General features: G+C 45.1%; 1 protein-coding gene across 1 annotated transcript; it reads right to left on the bottom strand.

Annotated features, from left to right (window-relative positions):
* Positions 1–5,625: 5,625 nt before the first annotated feature.
* Positions 5,626–19,191, bottom strand: LAMP5 (lysosome associated membrane protein 5). Its single transcript, XM_035110086.3, has 6 exons — positions 18,426–19,191; positions 17,839–18,005; positions 16,856–16,987; positions 16,339–16,444; positions 10,803–10,991; positions 5,626–7,232 (listed from the first exon to the last, which is right to left on the bottom strand). Exons 1-6 carry the CDS (start codon positions 18,490–18,492, stop codon positions 7,054–7,056), a joined length of 840 nt encoding a protein of 279 aa, XP_034965977.3. The 5' UTR covers positions 18,493–19,191; the 3' UTR covers positions 5,626–7,053.
* Positions 19,192–19,587: the final 396 nt, after the last annotated feature.

Here is a 19,587-nt window from a genome sequence, read left to right as displayed (position 1 = left end):
GGACCCAGGTGGTGCTGTGGGTTAAACCACTGAGCCTAGGGCTTGCTGATCAGAAGGTCAGCGGTTCGAATCCCTGTGACGGGGTGAGCTCCCCTTGCTCCGTCCCAGCTCCTGCCAACCTACCGGTAGCAGTTCGAAAGCACGTCAAAATGCAAGTAGATAAATAGGAACCGCTACAGCGGGAAGGTAAACGGCGTTTCCATGGGCTGCTCTGGTTCGCCAGAAGTCGCTTTGTCATGCTGGCCACATGACCTGGAAGCCATACGCCGGCTCTCTCGGCCAATAATGCGAGATGAGCACCGCAACCCCAGAGTCGGTCACGACTGGACCTAATGGTCAGGGGTCCCTTTACCTTTACCTTTAACATAAGTAATTTTGGTTTATGGGTTCAAATAGGCCACATCTTTATTGGTTACAGATGTGAGTGGTTTGGCTTAGGCATTGGATGAAGCCTGACTGTGTCTCAACTCCTGCCCATCTGCAGGGAGTCCAACTAAGGGCAAACCACCATTACGTGGAGCCCTATGACTTACATCAAATAGGGACACCAAGAGGGGTCCTCATTGGGGTTGTGGCATGGCCCTAGCCTAGGTATTGGACAGAATCCATACCCCAGATCCTTTTAACAGCATACTCTTGTGTCAGGGACTGTGCTGAGGAGGGTTTCACTGAGGAAGAATGGTGGGAGCTACCCCCTCCTTCTGATCCTGAATCTTTCCGGTAGCAGGAGAGCAATATAGATTTGGAGCAGTGGTTTGCAAAGGGGCATCGTTCAGAAGACAGAAGCTGGGAAATACTGGATGGGGAACAGCTAGCAGAAAGAAACACTAGAGGAGAAAGAGTTAACAGATTCACAGTCTCTGGATAGTATTCACCCAACTTCCCCAAAGTCCCGGAGAGCTGTGATTGTATGGAAGGGAGGTTGCAGTTTCCACCTCCCCCCCCCCTGCATCAAAATGTCAGGCTTCTGGGAATCGGCTTCCTCCCCACCCCCCACCCCACCCCCCATGGCAGTAGATAAGCCAGGGGTCCCCAAACTAAGGCCTGGGGGCCGGATGCAGCCCAATTGCCTTCTAAATATGGCCTGCGGATGGTCCGGGAATCAGCATGTTTTTACATGAGTAGGATGTGTCCTTTTATTTAAAATGCATCTCTGGGTTATTTGTGGGGCCTGCCTGGTGTTTTTACATGAGTAGAATGTGTCTGCTTATTTAAAATGCATCTCTGGGTTATTTGTGGGGCTAGGAATTCGTTCATTTTTTCTTTCAAAATATAGTCCGGCCCCCCACAAGGTCTGAGGGACAGTCCACTGCTGAAAAAGTTTGCTGACCCCTGAGATAAGCAAAACAAAGGAAAATGAGTCTTCTTAGCAGTTAGAAACTTTAATAATCACAGAGAGAGAACATCCAAATGAATCTGCCTCTCTGTCTTGCATCCAGGTAATTATCTGAGTTGAAGGACACATTCCACCCAGGCAAGAACACTTAAGGAGGGTTTGAAGCAGAGCTAGTGAAGGATGTTCCAGGGGAAAGGATCTCAGATAGAAGAGCCCAGGAGGGCAGAATTTGGCCACCAGGCATGACATTCTCCACCACTTGATGCAGTGTGTGAAAGGGACATCAGTTGGAAGAGGACCCATATTGCTTTCCCTCATACTTCTCTTTGGCAGGACCTGAGGCAATGTTACCTTACAGCCAGTGCTGCTACTTCACTTTCATGGTGAAAGATAGTGCATAAATTGGTTACTAGGATAACAACATAAAAAAATTCCTTCAGTAGCACCTTAAAGACCAACTAAGTTTATATTTTGGTATGAGCTTTCGTGTGCATGCACACTTCTTCAGAAGTGTGCATGCACACGAAAGCTCATACCAAAATATAAACTTAGTTGGTCTTTAAGGTGCTACTGAAGGAATTTTTTTATTTTGCTTCGACTCAGACCAACACGGCTACCTACCTGTAACTAGGATAACAACAGGTAATTAACAAATAAATAGTGCTTTTCTGATTATTGTGGCCTAAACTCACCCACAAATTGTGACCTGATCACTCAGGATTTTGGAGATAATGTGCAATCAATCACTCTGCCTGTTGAAATGGGTTATAAATATAACTAAAGGATGGCTGAACATAGGACTCATTTGGGTATACTGGGTTCATTCATTAGCTCTCTTTTATTTAAAAAATTGGACGCAAAATAACTGAGCAGCTGTTTTCGCTTTTGCTGCAAATATTTTTAGCTGGCCATATTCACCAAGTGACAACTACTGGTAGCATGCCAGCAAAAGCTAGTCGCAACCAACTTCTCATACAATTGTGATGGATAAGGTCTGTTTGGTGCTTTGTTCCTCTCTACTAGGTAAATGAAGGTAAAGGTTAAGGGGCCCCTGACCATTAGGTCCAGTCGTGTCCGACTCTGGGGTTGCGGCGCTCATCTCGCTCTATAGGCCGAGGGAGCCAGCGTTTGTCCGCAGACAGCTTCCGGGTCATGTGGCCAGCATGACAAAGCTGCTTCTGGTGAACCAGAGCAGCACACGGAAACACCGTTTACCTTCCCGCCGGAGCGGTCCCTATTTATCTACTTGCACTTTGATGTGCTTTCGAACTGCTAGGTGGGCAGGAGCTGGGACCGAGCAACAGGAGCTCACCCCATTGCAGGGATTCAAACTGCCAACCTTCTGATCAGCAAGCCCTAGACTCTGTGGTTTAACCCACAGCGCCACGAAGGAGTCTTCAAATGAGGAAATAATTTTCTGAGGGACTAGACTTAGAGGCATCGTTCCACTTCCTCTGTGGAGCCCATCTTCCCCTGCTTCTGCAGGGAACAGACATAGGGTTCCAGGTCTGCTTAGAAGATGAAAGAGAACCAAGAAAGGATAAATTATAAAAAAGAAATTCTAAGAAATGAAAAGTCTGTTTAGATTAAGGGCACACTGTCAAGGCTTTTCTCTCCAGGCCTGGAGCTCTGGAGCCTGTCTAGGAAGCTACCATACCAAGTCAGATCACTGCTCCATTGAGCTCAGTACTGTCTACACTGACTGGCAGTGACTCTTTGAGAGGGATCTCCTGCAGGGCTTGAAACTGGGGGCTTCTGCAGGCACAGCACTGAGCCAATGCCCTTCTCCAAACTCTTCTTCTGCATCTCAAACTCTTCCCCATTGTCGGTCTGAGGCAGGGTCCCCAAACTAAGGCCCGGGGGCCAGATGTGGCCCAATCACCTTCTCAATCCGGGCCGCAGATGGTCCGGGAATCAGCATGTTTTTACATGAGTAGAATGTGTCCTTTTATTTAAAATGCATCTCTGGGTTATTTGTGGGGCATAGGAATTCGTTCATGTTTTTTTTCTTTCCAAAATATAGTCCGCCCCCCCACAAGGTCTGAGGGACAATGGACCGGCCCCCTGCTGAAAAAGTTTACTGACCCCTGGGACTCTGAGGCAACATCAGGAGAGAGAAAAGAGAAGCTTAGGACAGCGGTGAAGAATTTCAGACCTGGGGAATGAATGTGACTCTCCCCCCCTCTCGGTCTGGTCCTTAGGACTACCCCCAAGCCATATACCCTTCCAAGCCGCACCCCTGTTCCCAAGCCACACCCATCTCTGCCTGTGCTTCACAACCTTCTTGCAGGTTTTTGATTGGCCATTCAGAACAGTCTCTGAGTTGTTCACCCTCCCAGCTGAGGATGGATCTTTCCATCAGGAAATGTGCCTTCGCACAATCTCTCTCTCACACAGAGAACATTTGACAAAATTCTCAGTAACTTCCATGTACCCTACTTCCTTCCTGGCTAGGGGTTTCAAGTGTCTTAAAGCCACAAGATACTCACTAGTCCTAGGGACAGAAATTTGCAGGATGAATCTGAGACGTTTCCTCTCTGACTGGGCTTAAGCTGTGTGTGTGTGTGTGTGTGTGTGTGTGTGTGTGTGTGTGTGTGTGTGTGTTTTCTCTTGAGGGGCAGAGTAGAATAAACTTCAACTGGGGGGAAACCAAAACCTTCTGATCATTAAACTCCAAGCACATTCCAGAGAGCTGTTTTCTGACAGAGGCCCATCTTCTTACACCAGGCGAAAAAGCCGTTGGGTTGGAAGGAGGACACAAGATTGTCTGTTCCATCACCGTTGTACCTCTGAATAATGGCACATTTGCACCATGGGAAAACCCAGGAAGCCACTTGTGGTGTATTCCATTCCAGAGATATAAATGATCTTGGTTTCACATAAAAGAGCACAAAGTCGAATGCAGCTCCTCAGTATGGAGGAACAGTAAGGAATAACAAAATGAAACTTACCCAGGTGAGATGGAAGCGCTTTGGATGGGCGGACCTTCAAGTCCATCCAGTCAGTCCCAATGTGCTCTACAACACATCGTGATGTTGGAATGGAAAGAGGAGAAATAGAGTTGTGCACCGAGAAATTGGGAAGGCCCCCTCCTCCAAGGGGTTGGAGTGTCTCATAGATGGGGGCTCACTCATTACCAGTGCCAGCAGTACAATTTTTCTGCTGAAAATAGCAGCTTTAGCAGGGCAGATAGCAGCATAGGGAGCACTTTTCAATGGGAAATCAGCACAGGGGATGACAGCACCAGACAGTGGAGGCATGTGTGTGTGTACTCACATGAGCTCCAAATGAAAGGAGAGCTTAGGGAGAGTAAATACATTAATACACCACACATGCATTTTCACAGTAAAAATGCCCATGTGGTTTTTATGCTAGAGCAGGGTTGGGAAACCTTTTTGGTTTCACAGCACCTGTTCCTTGTGGGCCAAATTTGGCAGGTGGGTAGGGCTGCCTGCCAGCCATATAACATCATTATGACATCACATGATTGATAGGTAGGTTGTCTCACCCACCAGTCAAAATCCTTTGTGGGTTTTTTTGTCCTAGACCAAGCACCCCAAACTTCGGCCCTCCAGATGTTTTGGACTGCAATTCCCACCATCCCTGACCACTGGTCCTGTTAGCTAGGGATCATGGGAGTTGTAGGCCAAAACATCTGGAGGACCGCAGTTTGGGGATGCCTGTCCTAGACCATGGGTAGGCAAACTAAGGCCCGGGGGCCAGATCAGGCCCAATCGCTTTCTAAATCCGGCCCGTGGATGGTCCAGGAATCAGCGTGTTTTTACATGTGTAGAATGTGTCCTTTTATTTAAAATGCATCTCTGGGTTATTTGTGGGGCATAGGAATTTGTTCATATTTTTTTTCAAAATATAGTCTGGCCCCCCAGAAGGTCTGAGGGACAGTGGACCGGCCCCCTGCTGAAAAAGTTTGATGACCCCTGTGACCTAGAGTAGACTGTCTGCACAGAACAGCACCTGAAGTTGTGGCAGTCTTTTTATATATAAAAGATGTGACCAATCCTATGCATGCTACTTATGCGCTCTTAATGTGTCATTTGGTTCCAAGATAAGCCTGATCCCGCAAGGGAGATCTTCAAATGTGGTGTTCATCTGAGCCACCTACACCTGGTGAAAGTGACTTATGCAAAATATACGACATTTCCCCTTCTTTGGCATTATTTCACCACATCAGGTGGTGAGGACCTGGAATGGGGTCAGCTTCTCTCAAGGAAGCACCCTTATTCCACCTGCCGAAGGCCTTTGTAAGGAAAGCACTAATACGAGGTGCTCATTTACCAAATCCACCCGACATTTTATTTGCATCTCATTATTTGTACAGAAGCAGAGGTCACTTCCAAATGAATAAGAATGCCAATAAAATATTATTTTACATATTTATATATGTGCCTGTGTTTCAAAAATACTCTGCATTAATCAACATAATTCAGGATTTATTGGGAGGGTTTTTTCCATATATATATTTACAGATATATATTTATAACACCTGAAGATATCTGCATAGTCATATGAACGTTTTGTGGTTGTTGTTTTAAATGAAGTCATAATGGAGTGGTAGGCATTTTTTTTCCAATCACAGTACATGCAAGGTGCTCAGCCCAGAAGCATTTCTCACTTGGCTTACAATAGCGTGACGCTCTTATGTTTTGGGCAGCGACAACTATAAAGTTGTTCTGGTGCTAAAGCATTCCCAGTAAGCAAAAAAACAAAATTTCCTCAAGCTAAGATCATGGATTCTTTTCTCTTCCCCCACCCACCCTGCCTGTTTGAAATAGATTCTTGGTTGAGATGAACTTGAAGTGAAGCTGTGATGGCTTAACATCACGTGAGCAGGATTTGGCTGGTGTTTTTGTTTCTTTTTTCAAAATGGCATCATTCTTTGGGGAATATCTCCATAGGATGCTATCCTAGGTTCCCAGCTCCTTGACCATCCCTTTGCTCCCATAGGAAAAGTTGGAGCTTTGGGAATATAGGATGATGAGTTGGATCCAAAGAAGCTTTTCCATGAATGGAAAAAGTCCTTCCATTCAAAGAAAAAGACTGTGGCCCAGAGGAGGTTTTCATTCATGGAAAGATTGGAGATGATCTTCAGCAGTTTCTGTTCTCCTTCAGCCTACCATCCATTTTTTTCCAAGAAGCATAAAGGGCTGTAGGATAAAAGGGGGGAATATCTCTTTCCTCACCCCTTCCATTAGAATTATGGATCTCCATTCCCAGATGATAGGATCCAACCCAGGCATCCCCAAACTTTGGCCCTCCAGATGTTTTGGACTACAATTCCCATCATCCCTGACCACTGGTCCTGTTAGCTAGGGATCATGGGAGTTGTAGGCCAAAACATCTGGAGGGCCGTAGTTTGGGGATGCCTGATCCAACCCATCCTAGCAGCAGCAGCATCTCAAGCAGTACTCAGAGCAAAACATGCATTTCCATCCTAATTTCTTCCCTCAGAACATGAATGGGAAGGAAGCTGCCATTTTACACCAATGGCCCTTCCAAGAAGAAAATGTTGCCTTGTGAGCTCTGAAGTACTGACTTTTGAGAAATGGCTGCTCCCGCTGCCCCCCGCCCCCACCCTTTCCTGCCCTCTCCCTTTTGGTCATTATAAAGTAGTTAAGTTTTATTTCATCATATGGGAGCCCCTGGCCTACAGGAGAAAAAGTGCTTTTGCTTCAGCTGACTGGCGAGCGTGCCAGCTACTATCCCATATGCTTGTACTCAGATCTGTCTCGTGGGATTTGGACTTGACTAGCAGTCATTTTGAGGTGGAGATGGTAAACGCCGAGGGTGATCACAATAATAAGTCCCAAGATCAAGCCCAGAATGAGAGGAAGGGTTTCTTCTAACTGTTCTCTTTGGTCTACTGGACATTTATGTTCTGCAATATAAATGAACAGAAAACAGGGAGGGGCAGCGAGACAGAGAGAGAGAGTTATTTTCTGTACCAGTAAACATGAGCTTATATGAAACTAAATGTACTTTTTTCCATACAAAGAGCTCAAGGCAGCACATCCAATATTTCCACAACAGCCCTGTGACGTAAGCCAGACTGAATACAAAAATATGGCCCAGAGTCACCCTGTGAGCTCCATGGTTAAGTGAGAAATTGGACAGTTTGGAGAACATAGGTATAATCCCTCTGGATCAGACCAATGGCCCATCTAGTCAAGCATCCTCTTTCCTGCAATGGCCATGATGGCTCCAGGAAGTTCACATGCAGGGGAAGAAGGCTGCACAAGGGAATGTCAGAGCAGACTGCGTCAGGGACTGGACATCATCGGAGGACTGGTGGAGATTGCTTCCTCCTCCTCCTGAACCTTCCAGAGAAGAGGAAGACAGTATAGATTTACAGTAGTGGTTTGTGGATGGTCATGGCTCAGAGGTAGATGAGGGGCAAAGTTGGGAAATAATGGGAGAAGAGGCAGGGGAAACAGAGCCAGAGCAGCTGGCTGACACATTATCACTAGAAAGCATTCTAGACCCGCCTTCTTCCAGAACCCAGCAAACATTGAAAGTAGGAGAGCAAAGGGCTTGGAGGCAAATGGCCCTAAGCGGCCACCATAAGGTGGGTGCTGATGATGATGACTGAGTAGAGAAGGAGGGTGGAGTTTACTCAGAGCAACGCCATTACTCCAAGAGGCTACTTTTCTAAGTCTCTCTCTGTGAATATTGAATAAAAGACATTGGTACGAGCTTTCCTTGCCTACCCACTGTGGAAGGGCGTGTGGATCCAGAATTGGCCTCCACAGTCACTTACGGACCCATTGTTAAAATTGTGTTTATGGAAGACAATCTTACTCGGCTATGAGTGATAGAAGAAGAAGAAGAAGAAGAAGAAGAAGAAGAAGAAGAAGAAGAAGAAGAAGAAGAAGAAGAAGAAGAAGAAGAAGAATTCCTGGCAGCCTACTGTGGGGGGATCAGATTCCCTGACACCTGACACTGGGGGAAGCCATTGATCGAAAAGATCCATGGCCTTCCTAGTCCCCCAACATGCCACTGAAACAGGGAGAAACATATGCCAGTCCTGGAATTGCTGTAAGTAATTTCCCTTCCATTGGAAACAATGGGAAGGAAATCATTTAATGGGCAGCCCTGAAAAGAACAAAGTAATGCAAGAATGCTTCTCCCACTCTTCCTGCTGGTGTGGTCTTGCCAGTCCCCCAACATGCCACTGTTGACACTGAGTCATTGTTGACAGTACTGAGCTAGGGCTGGAAAGGAGTAACCAAAATGATCAAGAAACTGGAGTGCCTTCCCTTTGAAATTGACATAGTTTGTAATTTTATCATTAAGGAAAAACAGGTGACCAAGGTCGGATGTGCATAAAATCCTAAATGGTGCACAAGAGGCCTTAACCCTAGTCTTCAGTCTTCTCATTAACCATTGGGGTCACTGAGTTAAACTGATGGGCAGTAGTTTCAGGGCAGAAAGTAGAAATAACTTATTTTTGCAACACTTACGGAATTCACTGCCAGGAGATATAGTAATGGTGATTGGCCCAGACAGCTTTTAAAGGAGTGTGGACTTTTTAAAAAATAACAGGATTTATATACCATCCAATTATCAAGACCTTTAAGCAGTTGGCACAAAACAATATAAAAATATTCATTAACAACAAGTCAACTTATAACTTATCAAAATAGAGCATATATAAACTGGTTTTTTTTAAAGGAAGAAATATACATGATTAAACTAAATGTTCAGATTAGATGGATAGGTCTGGCAATGGCTATTTGCCATGACAGACAAATTGAATATTGTGTTGAGAGTCTGCGTACCTCTGAATACCCATTGCTAGGGGTCAAAATTAGGAAGGGTTCTTGCCTTCCTTTCCTACAACTGGGATTCCCAGAAGCCATTGGTTGGCTGCTATTGGACAGTGGGTGCTGGGCTAACAGGACCCTTGGTATAATGCCACAGGGTCCTTCTTATGTTTTGTTTCTACCAGTGCATATAAGACTTTGACACTCATATGCCAACAATTAACAAATCTGCACCTGCATATATATAATCACACGGAAATGCATAACTTTTCATAAACCTGAAACCTTCCATTTTTTCTGGCATGAGTAGTTTATGACAAAAGGAGTATCTACCATATCTATACTATAAGAAAGGCAGTTGACTAAAGACATTGGTAATGGTTTACTGCTCAGAAAATTTAGAGCAGGACTGAAGAAGGTGAAGCAAAGGATTTGGACATTGCCGCTTTTTCAGTTTGGAGCTGTGGCATTTTGCCAAAATAATGATTGGTTATGAGAAGTCAGCAATATTGAATCCTCGGTCACAGCTATGAATGGAAAACTAAGGGCAGGGGATTCATGTTAGAAATTAAACAGAAAAGCAGGTTGTAGAATGTAGGGCAGACTAAGTCCTTACAATGGATGTTGGGAACAACACCTCCAACACAAAGACCAGGTGCCAACCCCCTGCTTATTCAGCTGCCCCCCTAAGCATTTTCAGGATTCTTCACTGATGAATCTTGCTTCCATACAGCCCAGTGACTGGTACTATTGCTCCAACAAAAAAGCTAGAAGTAAATAAGATCTACTCAATTGAAGTAATAGGAGCATGTCTTCACTTGCCTCCTTCTCCAGAAATAATTATAGTATTGTCCTCAAACTAATGCATCTTCAGGACCTGGCAACTCCTTAGCTCTTATCTTCCTAGCCATTACAGCATTTGTATTTATTTCTGGCATTTATTTTTAGAAATTAAGAACCTGTAATGCAATTAAGAAGGGACCCAGGTGGCGCTGTGGTTAAACCACTGAGCCTAGGGCTTGCTGATCAGAAGGTCAGCGGTTCGAATCCCTGTGACGGGGTGAGCTCCCGTTGCTTGGTCCCAGCTCCTGCCAACCTAGCAGTTCGAAAGCACATCAAAATGCAAGTAGATAAATAGGAACCGCTACAGCGGGAAGGTAAACGGCGTTTCCATGTGCTGCTCTGGTTTGCCAGAAGCGGCTTTGTCATGCTGACCACATGACCTGGAAGCTATACGCCGGCTCCCTTGGCCAATAATGCGAGATGAGCGCGCAACCCCAGAGTCGGTCACGACTGGACCTAATGGTCAGGGGTCCCTTTACCTTTACCTTTAATGCAATTAAGATATAAATTATCACACTTAGTGAACCCTTGTTTGTGCCCACAATTGATTTTATCTGTGAGTCAATGGTCCTTGATGGAAAAAGCATCCATTATAGGATAATAATGGGATGGGGAAAATCTGCTTATTCCTAGCTGAAGGAATGCTATTCTTTGGACACAGCCTTAGTCTGAGATTCCGGACAGGATAAGTTATTCTTTCAAAAATAATAATAAAGAATGTGTGTTGCGTCCCTTCCCCATCCCAGCTTTCCATGGAAACTGCCTGCTTTGCTGGTCAAGTGCTGCCACCTCATCTTTCCAAATGGTACCCAAACATTTCCCAGCACCAGCAAGACCCTTACCTTCACTGAAGGTGAAATCAGAGCTGATGTCAAAGGGCTGAAGGCGGACCTCTGACAGCAAGAGAACTACAGATTTTTGATGGTCGGTGGAGGTCAAGGTGATTGTCTGCTGAGCTTGGCATTCATAAGACTTCCCAGCTGGGGTGACTAAAGCAGAAAGATGGCGTGTGGTAGATGTGTGTTTCCCAGCTGCCAAAAAAAGAGAAGTGTCAATGGATAAGAACCACTCCTATGGCTTGCGATCCTCAATGATGCCTACTATTTGAAGAGGCAACAACTCCCCTGCTTTCACTGACCAGACTTAAGCCTGTTACCACCATGACCCATTCCCCCCCGCCATTTCACTGGTGGAACACTGCTAGGGGACCACCTCAGTGATGGAAGTGTCATCCTGCTGGCATTATCTCCCTGTCTGCTGGCAGAGCAGCACTCGCGTGCCAAGGCCCTATGACCTACAGTTCCCTGATGATTAATAAACACATGGACATGAGCATTTTTGTTTATGGGATTAAATAGGCTACAACTTTGTTGGTTACAGATGTGAGCGGTTTGGCTTAGGCACTGGGTGGTGCCAGGCTATATCTCAACTCCCGCCTGTCTTCAGGGAGTCAATCTAAGGGTAAACCACCAATAGGGGGAGCCCTATGACTTACATCAAATAGGGTCACCCCAAGGGGTCCCTGTTGGGGTCATGGCATGGCCCTAGCCCACGTCCAGGAATCGGACAGAATCCACACCCCAATCTCTTTAACAGGAGGAGGGGCAGACAGAGGCTACAACCTCCCATTCTTCTTTTTCTTTCATAAAAATTGATTTTTTATTCCATTTTCTTTTTCAATTATTACATATGTCACATATCCATAATATTCATGTTACATTCCCTCTTCCCTCTCCTCCTGGACTCCCCCCAACTTCCACTTCTGATTTATTTTCCCCCTCTTTCGCACTACTGTTGCTAAAAAATATACTACGGTATATTATTTCTTCATCTTCTACATATTTTTGTTAATAAAGATGGGAGTGTTTATTTAAATCCTGCCATCAAATCTATGGTCTTCCTTTGTTTCTGCAAATATACTATGAATGGTTCCCATTCTCTTTCAAAGTCACTGTTGTCATTTTCTCAAAGTCTGTCCTTCAGTTTTGCCATTTCTGCATAGTTCATCAGTTTTTCTTGCCATTGTTCTTTAGTTGGTATTTCTCCAGTTTTGTGCTATCAAAATTCTCGCCGCTGTTGTAATGTACATGAATAGGGTCATCTTCTCTTTTGGTAGATCTTGGCCTAGAATGCCTAACAAAAAAAGCTTCTTCTTCTTCTTCTGTTTAGAAAATGTTATTTTCAACATTTTCTTCAATTCATTATATCTAGGAGTATGGATAACAACAGAAATATAAATATTTTTAAAGACAATTATGAAAAAACTTGGTATGAAATTAAAAGAAATTTGGAAACATGGAATAGGGTGAACCTTTCACTAATGGGAAGAATTGCAACTATAAAAATGAATGTGCTTCCATGGATGTTGTTTCTCCTCCAAATTATTCCAATAATAACGGGGACTGCATGCTTCAAAGAATGGCAGAGAGAGATTTCAAGATATGTCTGGAATGGGAAAAAGCCAAGGATAAAAAATAAGAAATTAACAGACATGAAAGAAAGGGGTGGCTTCTCACTTCCAGACTTAAAATTGTACTACGAAGCTGCATCCCTAGTATGGATCTGTGATTGGATCAAGTTAGAAAGGGGGGGAAATAACAGAATTGGAAGGACATGATAACAGGTTTGGATGGCATGCTTACCTATGGTATGGAAAAGCCAAAATACATAAAGGGTTCCACGATCATACAATAAGGAAATCATTGTTTAAAGTGTGGGGAAAATACAAAGACCTACTAGAACCCAAGACACCCTGGTGGTTATCACCTATTGAAGCACTGTCACTTAAAACACTGGGGGAAAAGGGAGAATGGCCAACATATAGAGAACTACTTGTTGAACAAGAGGGGAAACTAAAACTGATAGAATATGAAGAAATAAAAGAACATCTCCAAAGTTGGTTGCATCATAGACAGCTAAAGGATATTTTCAAAGAAGATAATAAGAAAGGTTTTTCATATTCGGTCTCCAAATTCCAAAAAGAAGCGATAGAAGAAAATTCGAAAATATTAAAAAAGGCAACTGCCCCTTCCAACCAAACAAAGGCCCACCACGAAAGGTGTGTGGACTTAAGCAACTTCCAGTGGTCCTTTGGTCAGCTTTCTGATGGGGCATGGACTGCATCCTTAGTTGCCGTCTTCAAATCTGGATTCCACCCAAACAATTCATATTGGTCAGGCCAGCTTAATAGCCAGAAAATCTTGCTTTCCCAGAGCTGGTTGAGGACAGAGGCAGGGCTCTCTCATCCACTTCACAGTGCATTGGCTTCATGTATTCTTTACACTCTGGTGAGACCCAAAATTCCTACAAATTTCTAGGTTAGTGGAAAAGGCAAGAACCCTTTCCAGGACATTCATGGTACATGTCTTGTTATTGTCAATGATGATGAATTGGGAGGGGGGGTGGAGGTTAAAAATGAAGACATATCCATGTGCAGAATTGCCAACACTTGGGGAATTATGGAGAAAGAACCCACTTTGTCAGAATATTTATAAATCATCATAAAGTGTGTGTGTGTCCGTATACCCTATTGGGGTCTTTTGCACTTGGAAGACTAATGTGTTTTTGCTATGGCAGCAACTATGATTATTATGCTAAAGAATACCAACTATTAAGCAGATGTGCAGCTTTGCCAGAAGAGATGTGTTGGCAACATCTTTCTCTTACTAGGTTCATCTCTACAAATTCAGCATATCACTCGTTTGTCTTTCTTATTTTCATTGCTGAAGGCATCCCCACAGGCCAGCATCACTCAAAGTCCCATCACTCATGCTGTGTCCCCTGAGGATTATTCTATTTGTATATTCCCCGGGCAGCATTTTAGCCATGGACATGCCCTGTGAGATAGGATTGAGAGGGTGTGTGACTTGCCCAAGGCCACTCAGTAGGCATTGCAGCTGAGGCAGGATTTGAACCTGGGATCCGTACACCCAATATCCAACCATTTAACCATTTGCGACACTGGTTCTCATAGCACAGCACTCTGAGCAAAACTGTACATAAATCAATAATCAGAGATAATATTCCAAAATAAGACCTGAAGCATATACAGATTTGTAAATGTGCTTAATTTTAAGTAAGAATAATGACAGTGAAATGTGCATGGTGTTCATATGATTAAAGTGAATCCATAAATCTTAATAAGAAGGGCTGAAATTCAAAAATAAAGAAAAATGAGTATTGAAATGAACGACACATAACTGCTTAGCCTATGCACCTATGTCCCACTGAACTGCTTTCTCTGGATTGAACCCTATGGCTGCAATCCTATGCTCATTTACTTGGGAGTATGATTCTTTTGAAGTCAATGAGACTTACCTCTGAGTAGGAACATCTAAGATTGCACTTTAAACCTTCAAAAATTAAATCTTTTTTAAAAAATAAATAAAAATAAACCCATGGCTAATCTATGATTGCATGTGATGACAATTCCCAGTAAATTTATTAGTGCAGAGGCGAGGAGGAGTTTCAGACCCTTTTGAAAATCAATCATGATTCCCCTCCTATATACTTTATTTTAAAATGAATATGACTTTCAGCACACTTTATACTTAGGAAGGAGATAAATAAAACTTTGGCTTCAAATTTCTGCATATCAGGAATTATTCAAAAGCGATGAAATTTATGAACAGTGGATGTGACTTTTGTTTGCTTCAATGCGACAAAAGAAAAAAATAAGGATCTCAGGGTGGGGGGGGGGGCACAGACAATCTCTTGCAGAACTATCCTGCACTGCAGATATACACAGCAACAAATAGAGGCAGCAGGAGAACATCTAAGATCAGGTTGAGAGAGTAATGCTAGAAAATGAGACAGAATCATCTTCAACAAACAAACTACAGCAATGAAGCAAAAAGCTGCCCACATCTTCTAGGCGGGCATTTGGATGCAGTCAGGATGAAGCAGTCAGCACCACCATTTCAGTGAAGGGAACATTGAGGTGGCTTCGGGTTGCTGGTTTTTTTTTTTTTTAAGAGCATTTAGAAAGAACAGTCTCAAAGTCCAAGCAATAACAAGAAAAAAATAGGAGCTGGTTTTGTTATTTACATTTGAAGACAGGTTTAGGAGCCCAGTCTCTACGTTCTAAAGTGCTTGCAATAAGAGCATGAAATTCACCCATACCTGCAAACCCAATTCTGTAAAACTCAAAAATACTTTACACACAAAGCCTAAACTATAGGTACAAGAGTCAGATCATGTAGGCAGCAAATCCATCTATTTCATCGGATCACCTTTACCAATGGAGACCAATGTTAATTTGTGAGTTAAGAGCACATTTCATTTTCTTAATAATATTTCCCCCTCTGTTTTAGTTCTTGCATGTTGCTGTAAATAACCGATGTGGTCTTTCCTTCTTGCGATGAGTAGTAACATGTAGATTTGGGTTTTTGATTTTAATTTTGCCCTTTCTCGTTAACACGCCTGAAAGACAACTCTATCGGAGGTGTGTTTTTTTTGTATTTACATTTAATTAATTAATTGCTTTGCTCTTCGGAGAAACAATTGTAGCTAGTCCTATCTGTTGAAAGGTGCGCATAGACCAGACTTGCAGCCCGATGGTAAGAACGTTTCCTTACAAAGTGAGCCTTACTGAGTTCAGTTTGATCGCAGCCGTACAATGCAATTCTAGGCAATGTCAACTCAGTAGACTCCATTGAGTTGAACGGGTCTTCTTACCCCAGGTAAATGGGCATCAGATTGCACCCGCGGTTCTTTGTAACGTGTCACCACTTCGTTTCAAAAGACTCCGAACTGACCGAAGGGACAGAAATCGGCTTCTAATCGGCAATCTCAAACTGTCGAATCGTTCACTCTTGAAAAGTGTGGCCTTGTTCGCCATTTCGAGGCGGTCCAAAGGCAGAAAAAATAAGTCGGTTTTGCGCACAGGAAAGGAACCCACCTTTCAGGAGGGTGCTGAGAAACAAAGCAGGCGGGGAGGGGGGAGAGAGAAGGCGGGGATCCAGCGCCTAAATCCGGGCATGTGTGCAATCCACCCAAGGGTAGGAGGGCGGTTTGAGGTGAAGGGATGCAGTTTTTATCCGCAGTGCGGGCTTGGGGGTGTAGGGGGATCTAGCCTGAGGTAGGCAAAGCGGACAAAAGAAAACCGGAGAGAAGCGACGCTCCGTGTGAAAGCAGAGCCGGGGACGCAATCCGGACTTGAAGAGCCCACGAAACAAAGCCTGCGTCTCGCTGTGTTGTGCTCTATGTTGTGTCCTAACACCCTAGCCCGCCCGCCCCACTCCCCGCTTTTCCAAGGCAGGTGATGGAGAACTCCAGGTGGCCTTCTTCCTCTCCTGATCCACTGCCACCAAACAACCCAGCTCTCGAGATTTTCCTAGGCCTCTCTCTCTCTCTCTCTCAAAGCACATCAGGACTTACGGTTAACCGCGTCCTTGAAGTAGGTGCGCTCGGAGCTGTCGTAGACGAACTGGACTTTGTTCATTTTCCACCAGGCCTCGGGTCCTGTGCTGGTGTTGCGACCCTCCTGTCGATTTCGGGGTGGAGGAGACGGGGGAAGGGGAGGTGGGGATAGAGAGAGATAGACGGAAAGACAAACGGTTGGTATTAAGGAAGCTTCCCCTTGGGACCCTACGCATCCCGTTTCGGCCTGGTGAGAATTTTGGTTGAGCTTTGGGAACCCTGCGCCCTCCCAATAAATATAAATATTGCTCGATTTCTCAGATCTGTCAAGGCGTGAAAGAACTTAGAAGCGGCGGGAGAAAGAACCGCTTCCTGGGCCTTTAGTGAGGATACTGTACGAACTAGAAAAATAAAAGACAATGCCATCCTGGTGTTTTTTGACCGCCCGTTTTCTCTGCCTCTCATCCCCACTCCTTTGACTCTTCCTGAGTATCTGGGCTCCTACGCGGGTGACCCTGCGGTCGCCATCAGTTACCTTGACAAAGTAAAGTCGCAGGGTGTAAGCTCTGTCTATCCACAAAATCTGGAGCTCGGCTTCGTTGCTGCCGCATTTCCCCTGCTCTTCTGCTCCCCGGGAAAGCGGGATGTAGGCTTGCTCTGTGATCAGCTGGACACAAGGGCACAACAGGCTCAGTCAACGGAGAAGTCCAATGACCTCCCGCCCCTCCGAAGTCCAACGACCTCCTCACCCCCAAAAAACACCTTTACTAAGGATTTCATCCGAGGCAAAAGACTCTCAAAGGCACTATCAAGGGAAACGTGGCCGAGTCACCATCCCCCCTTTCCCCCGATGCTGCTACAACAACAGCCCACAACAGATGGAATGAATACAGGTGTGCGCAGGTTCATAGAAATGAGCGGATTTCTCTGGTCACACCCAGGGTAGAATAATTGCCCATAATCTCTCCATCACCACCCGACTCCCCGTCCCGGAGGATCAAGATGAGCAGTTAGATATGGTCGGATATCTTTTCACTCCCATGTGAAAAAGCAAGTTTTATGCACTTATAAAAGCATTAAACCCAAGAACCCCCAGCAATAGATACAGCCAACATTTCTTGGGGTGGGAGAGCGAGAGAGCGGGGGCGTTTATTCTCCGAGTACAATCTTTTCTCATTCCAAGCTTAACTACTTGCAAATTCGGTGTGGGTTGTTGTTGTTTAATTCTCTTTCTGTGTGTGGTGGGTGGGGAGCTGGGAATCTGCATTACCTTAGCAACATCAGGCAAGAATGAAGGGAGACCATGCTTGGGATCCTCATATTCTAGATTATTCCTGCTTCTCCCTCCCTCTCAGTCACACAGTATTTCAAATCAACAAACATTTCAGAAATACTAAAGCTAAACCTTCCCGCTCTTTTATTGGATGACAAAATGCACAAAGTTGGTGGAGTCGGTGTGCGTCCGTGCGTGTTTGGAGAGACATGGGGCAAGAGAGAGCTCGCGCGCAAGATCCTTACATCTACATAATTGCTGGCCCACACGTCATAGGGGACGATGAACTTCGCCGCGAATTCCGCCATAAGACAAGTAGTTCCATTTTCGCGAACTACAAAAATAGCTTTTTCGGGGTTCGAAGACAGGCCGGAGAGGTTCTCCACTTCTTGTTCTGCTCCGCTGCCGGCCACTGCGTTTTATATATAAGAGATCACAGTCAGGAGGGGGCATGGTTTTCAGGTTTAAGCTACAAACCTTTGCGCATTTGTTAGCGACCAAGACCTATTCAACTCAATCAGGCAGCGGTCAGTTTTTGTCTGATGATGTGGGTAGGAAACTACCTGTTTTTCTTAACTGCACGGCATTTCCCAACGAAAGCCCAGCCCGCTGATCGACATATTCTTCCCAGTAAGACCAAGGAGAGATCATAGTCATCTCCCCACAACCAACCGCAAGACATGCAGGGCTGTCTTATAGCTGTTTCCCATTTCTCAGACGGCCCTCAAAGCAGGGATGATAGTGATGCGCAGACTAAATAGACAGACTCGCCAGAGGAAAGTAGCGCTGGTCGTCCGCCACCCCCATGGGAAAAGCAGGCATTAATACTCACATAAAAATAGAAGCAGTACAGGGAGTCTTAGGCTGGATGAGGAGGTCTTGCGCCTTCTCAGATCCATGCTTCCAAAACGGAGCCCGCGGGGATGAAGCTGGATTTTTTTTTGGCGGGGTGGGAGCTGCTCCTGGAAGGGTCTTTCCTCTTCGCTCGCTTCGCTTCCTGTAGTGTTGCTTGCGCGGAGGCGAATGCACTCCGATCACTTTCCTAAGCTCGAGTAATAGGAGCTGCGGGAGGCGGGGTGTACGTGGAAAGCCGGCGGGAGCTGTCCAAAGTAACCTAGTGCTGAAGTGCCTGGTACTTCACGCTCTCCTCAGTTATGTTACTGCAGTGTCGAAGAGCGAATAGAGGAAGGTCGCGAGAGAGCTGTCCAAAGTAACTTAGTGCTGAAGTGCCGCCGTTGGTACGCTCTCCTCAGCTGTGCTGTAGCAGTGTCGGAGAGCGAATAGCCGAAGGTCGGAGCTAGCTGTCCAAACTAGCTGCGGATTGCAAAGCGACATATAGGAGGGAACTCGATAATTTCCTTGCGGTACTCACCTAAGACCGTAAAAAAGAGCTGTTGTTGTGTCGCTGTTTCCGATTCCACCACCCGCTCCAACATTTACATTCTTTGGGCAGTTAAGGCTTATATTGTCGAAGCCCAACAGCCTTTCCTCCTCCCCGACATCCCTTTTCCAGAGGCAATGCCTCTTTTATTTATTTCACACCCTAGCGAGGCGAAGTTAAAGCGCTCTCCCGTTCCATGATCCTGTTTAGAAGTGGTGGAGGAGGTGGCGGCGCTTTCCCTACAAAACAATTAAAGCGCTGCTTCTGGCGTGCTAGGATTGGAAGTCGTCAGCTGACATCGACGGAGTCAAATACAGCCTTAGAAAGGGGTCGAGGCATCAATGAAGCGTGTTTATTGTAGCCACAAGGAACGATTGCTGCAGTTCCCATGATCGGTGGGGATTTCGTGGCCAAGGAGAGGACAGCAAGTTATCATTAACCTCTATTGTTGAGTCTGCTTGGCTTGATAGCTAGCTTGCTAGAATATCTGGCAATGCAGAAAATGAATACTTATGAAACAGGAAAAGACTGAACTACTAGCGAAGGCATGAGATGGGGCATGAGGTGGGGGGGGGGCCTGAGAAAATAATACCTCACTCAGGTGAAACCAACC

This window comes from Zootoca vivipara, chromosome 3 (genome assembly GCF_965207765.1).
Source record: "Zootoca vivipara chromosome 3, rZooViv2.hap1.1, whole genome shotgun sequence".
Lineage (NCBI taxonomy): Eukaryota > Metazoa > Chordata > Lepidosauria > Squamata > Lacertidae > Zootoca > Zootoca vivipara.
This window is presented reverse-complemented; position numbering and strand designations above follow the sequence as displayed.

Excerpts from the sequence above, each read along its gene's own strand:
- LAMP5 (XM_035110086.3), bottom strand. The coding sequence starts at position 18,492 with ATGGATCTGAGAAGGCGCAAGACCTCCTCATCCAGCCTAAGACTCCCT. Across the intron at positions 16,988-17,838 it reads GGGCCAGCAATTATGTAGAT|CTGATCACAGAGCAAGCCTA; the intron begins GTAAGGATCTTG and ends CCTTGTGTCCAG. Across the intron at positions 16,445-16,855 it reads TGCGACTTTACTTTGTCAAG|GAGGGTCGCAACACCAGCAC; the intron begins GTAACTGATGGC and ends CGAAATCGACAG.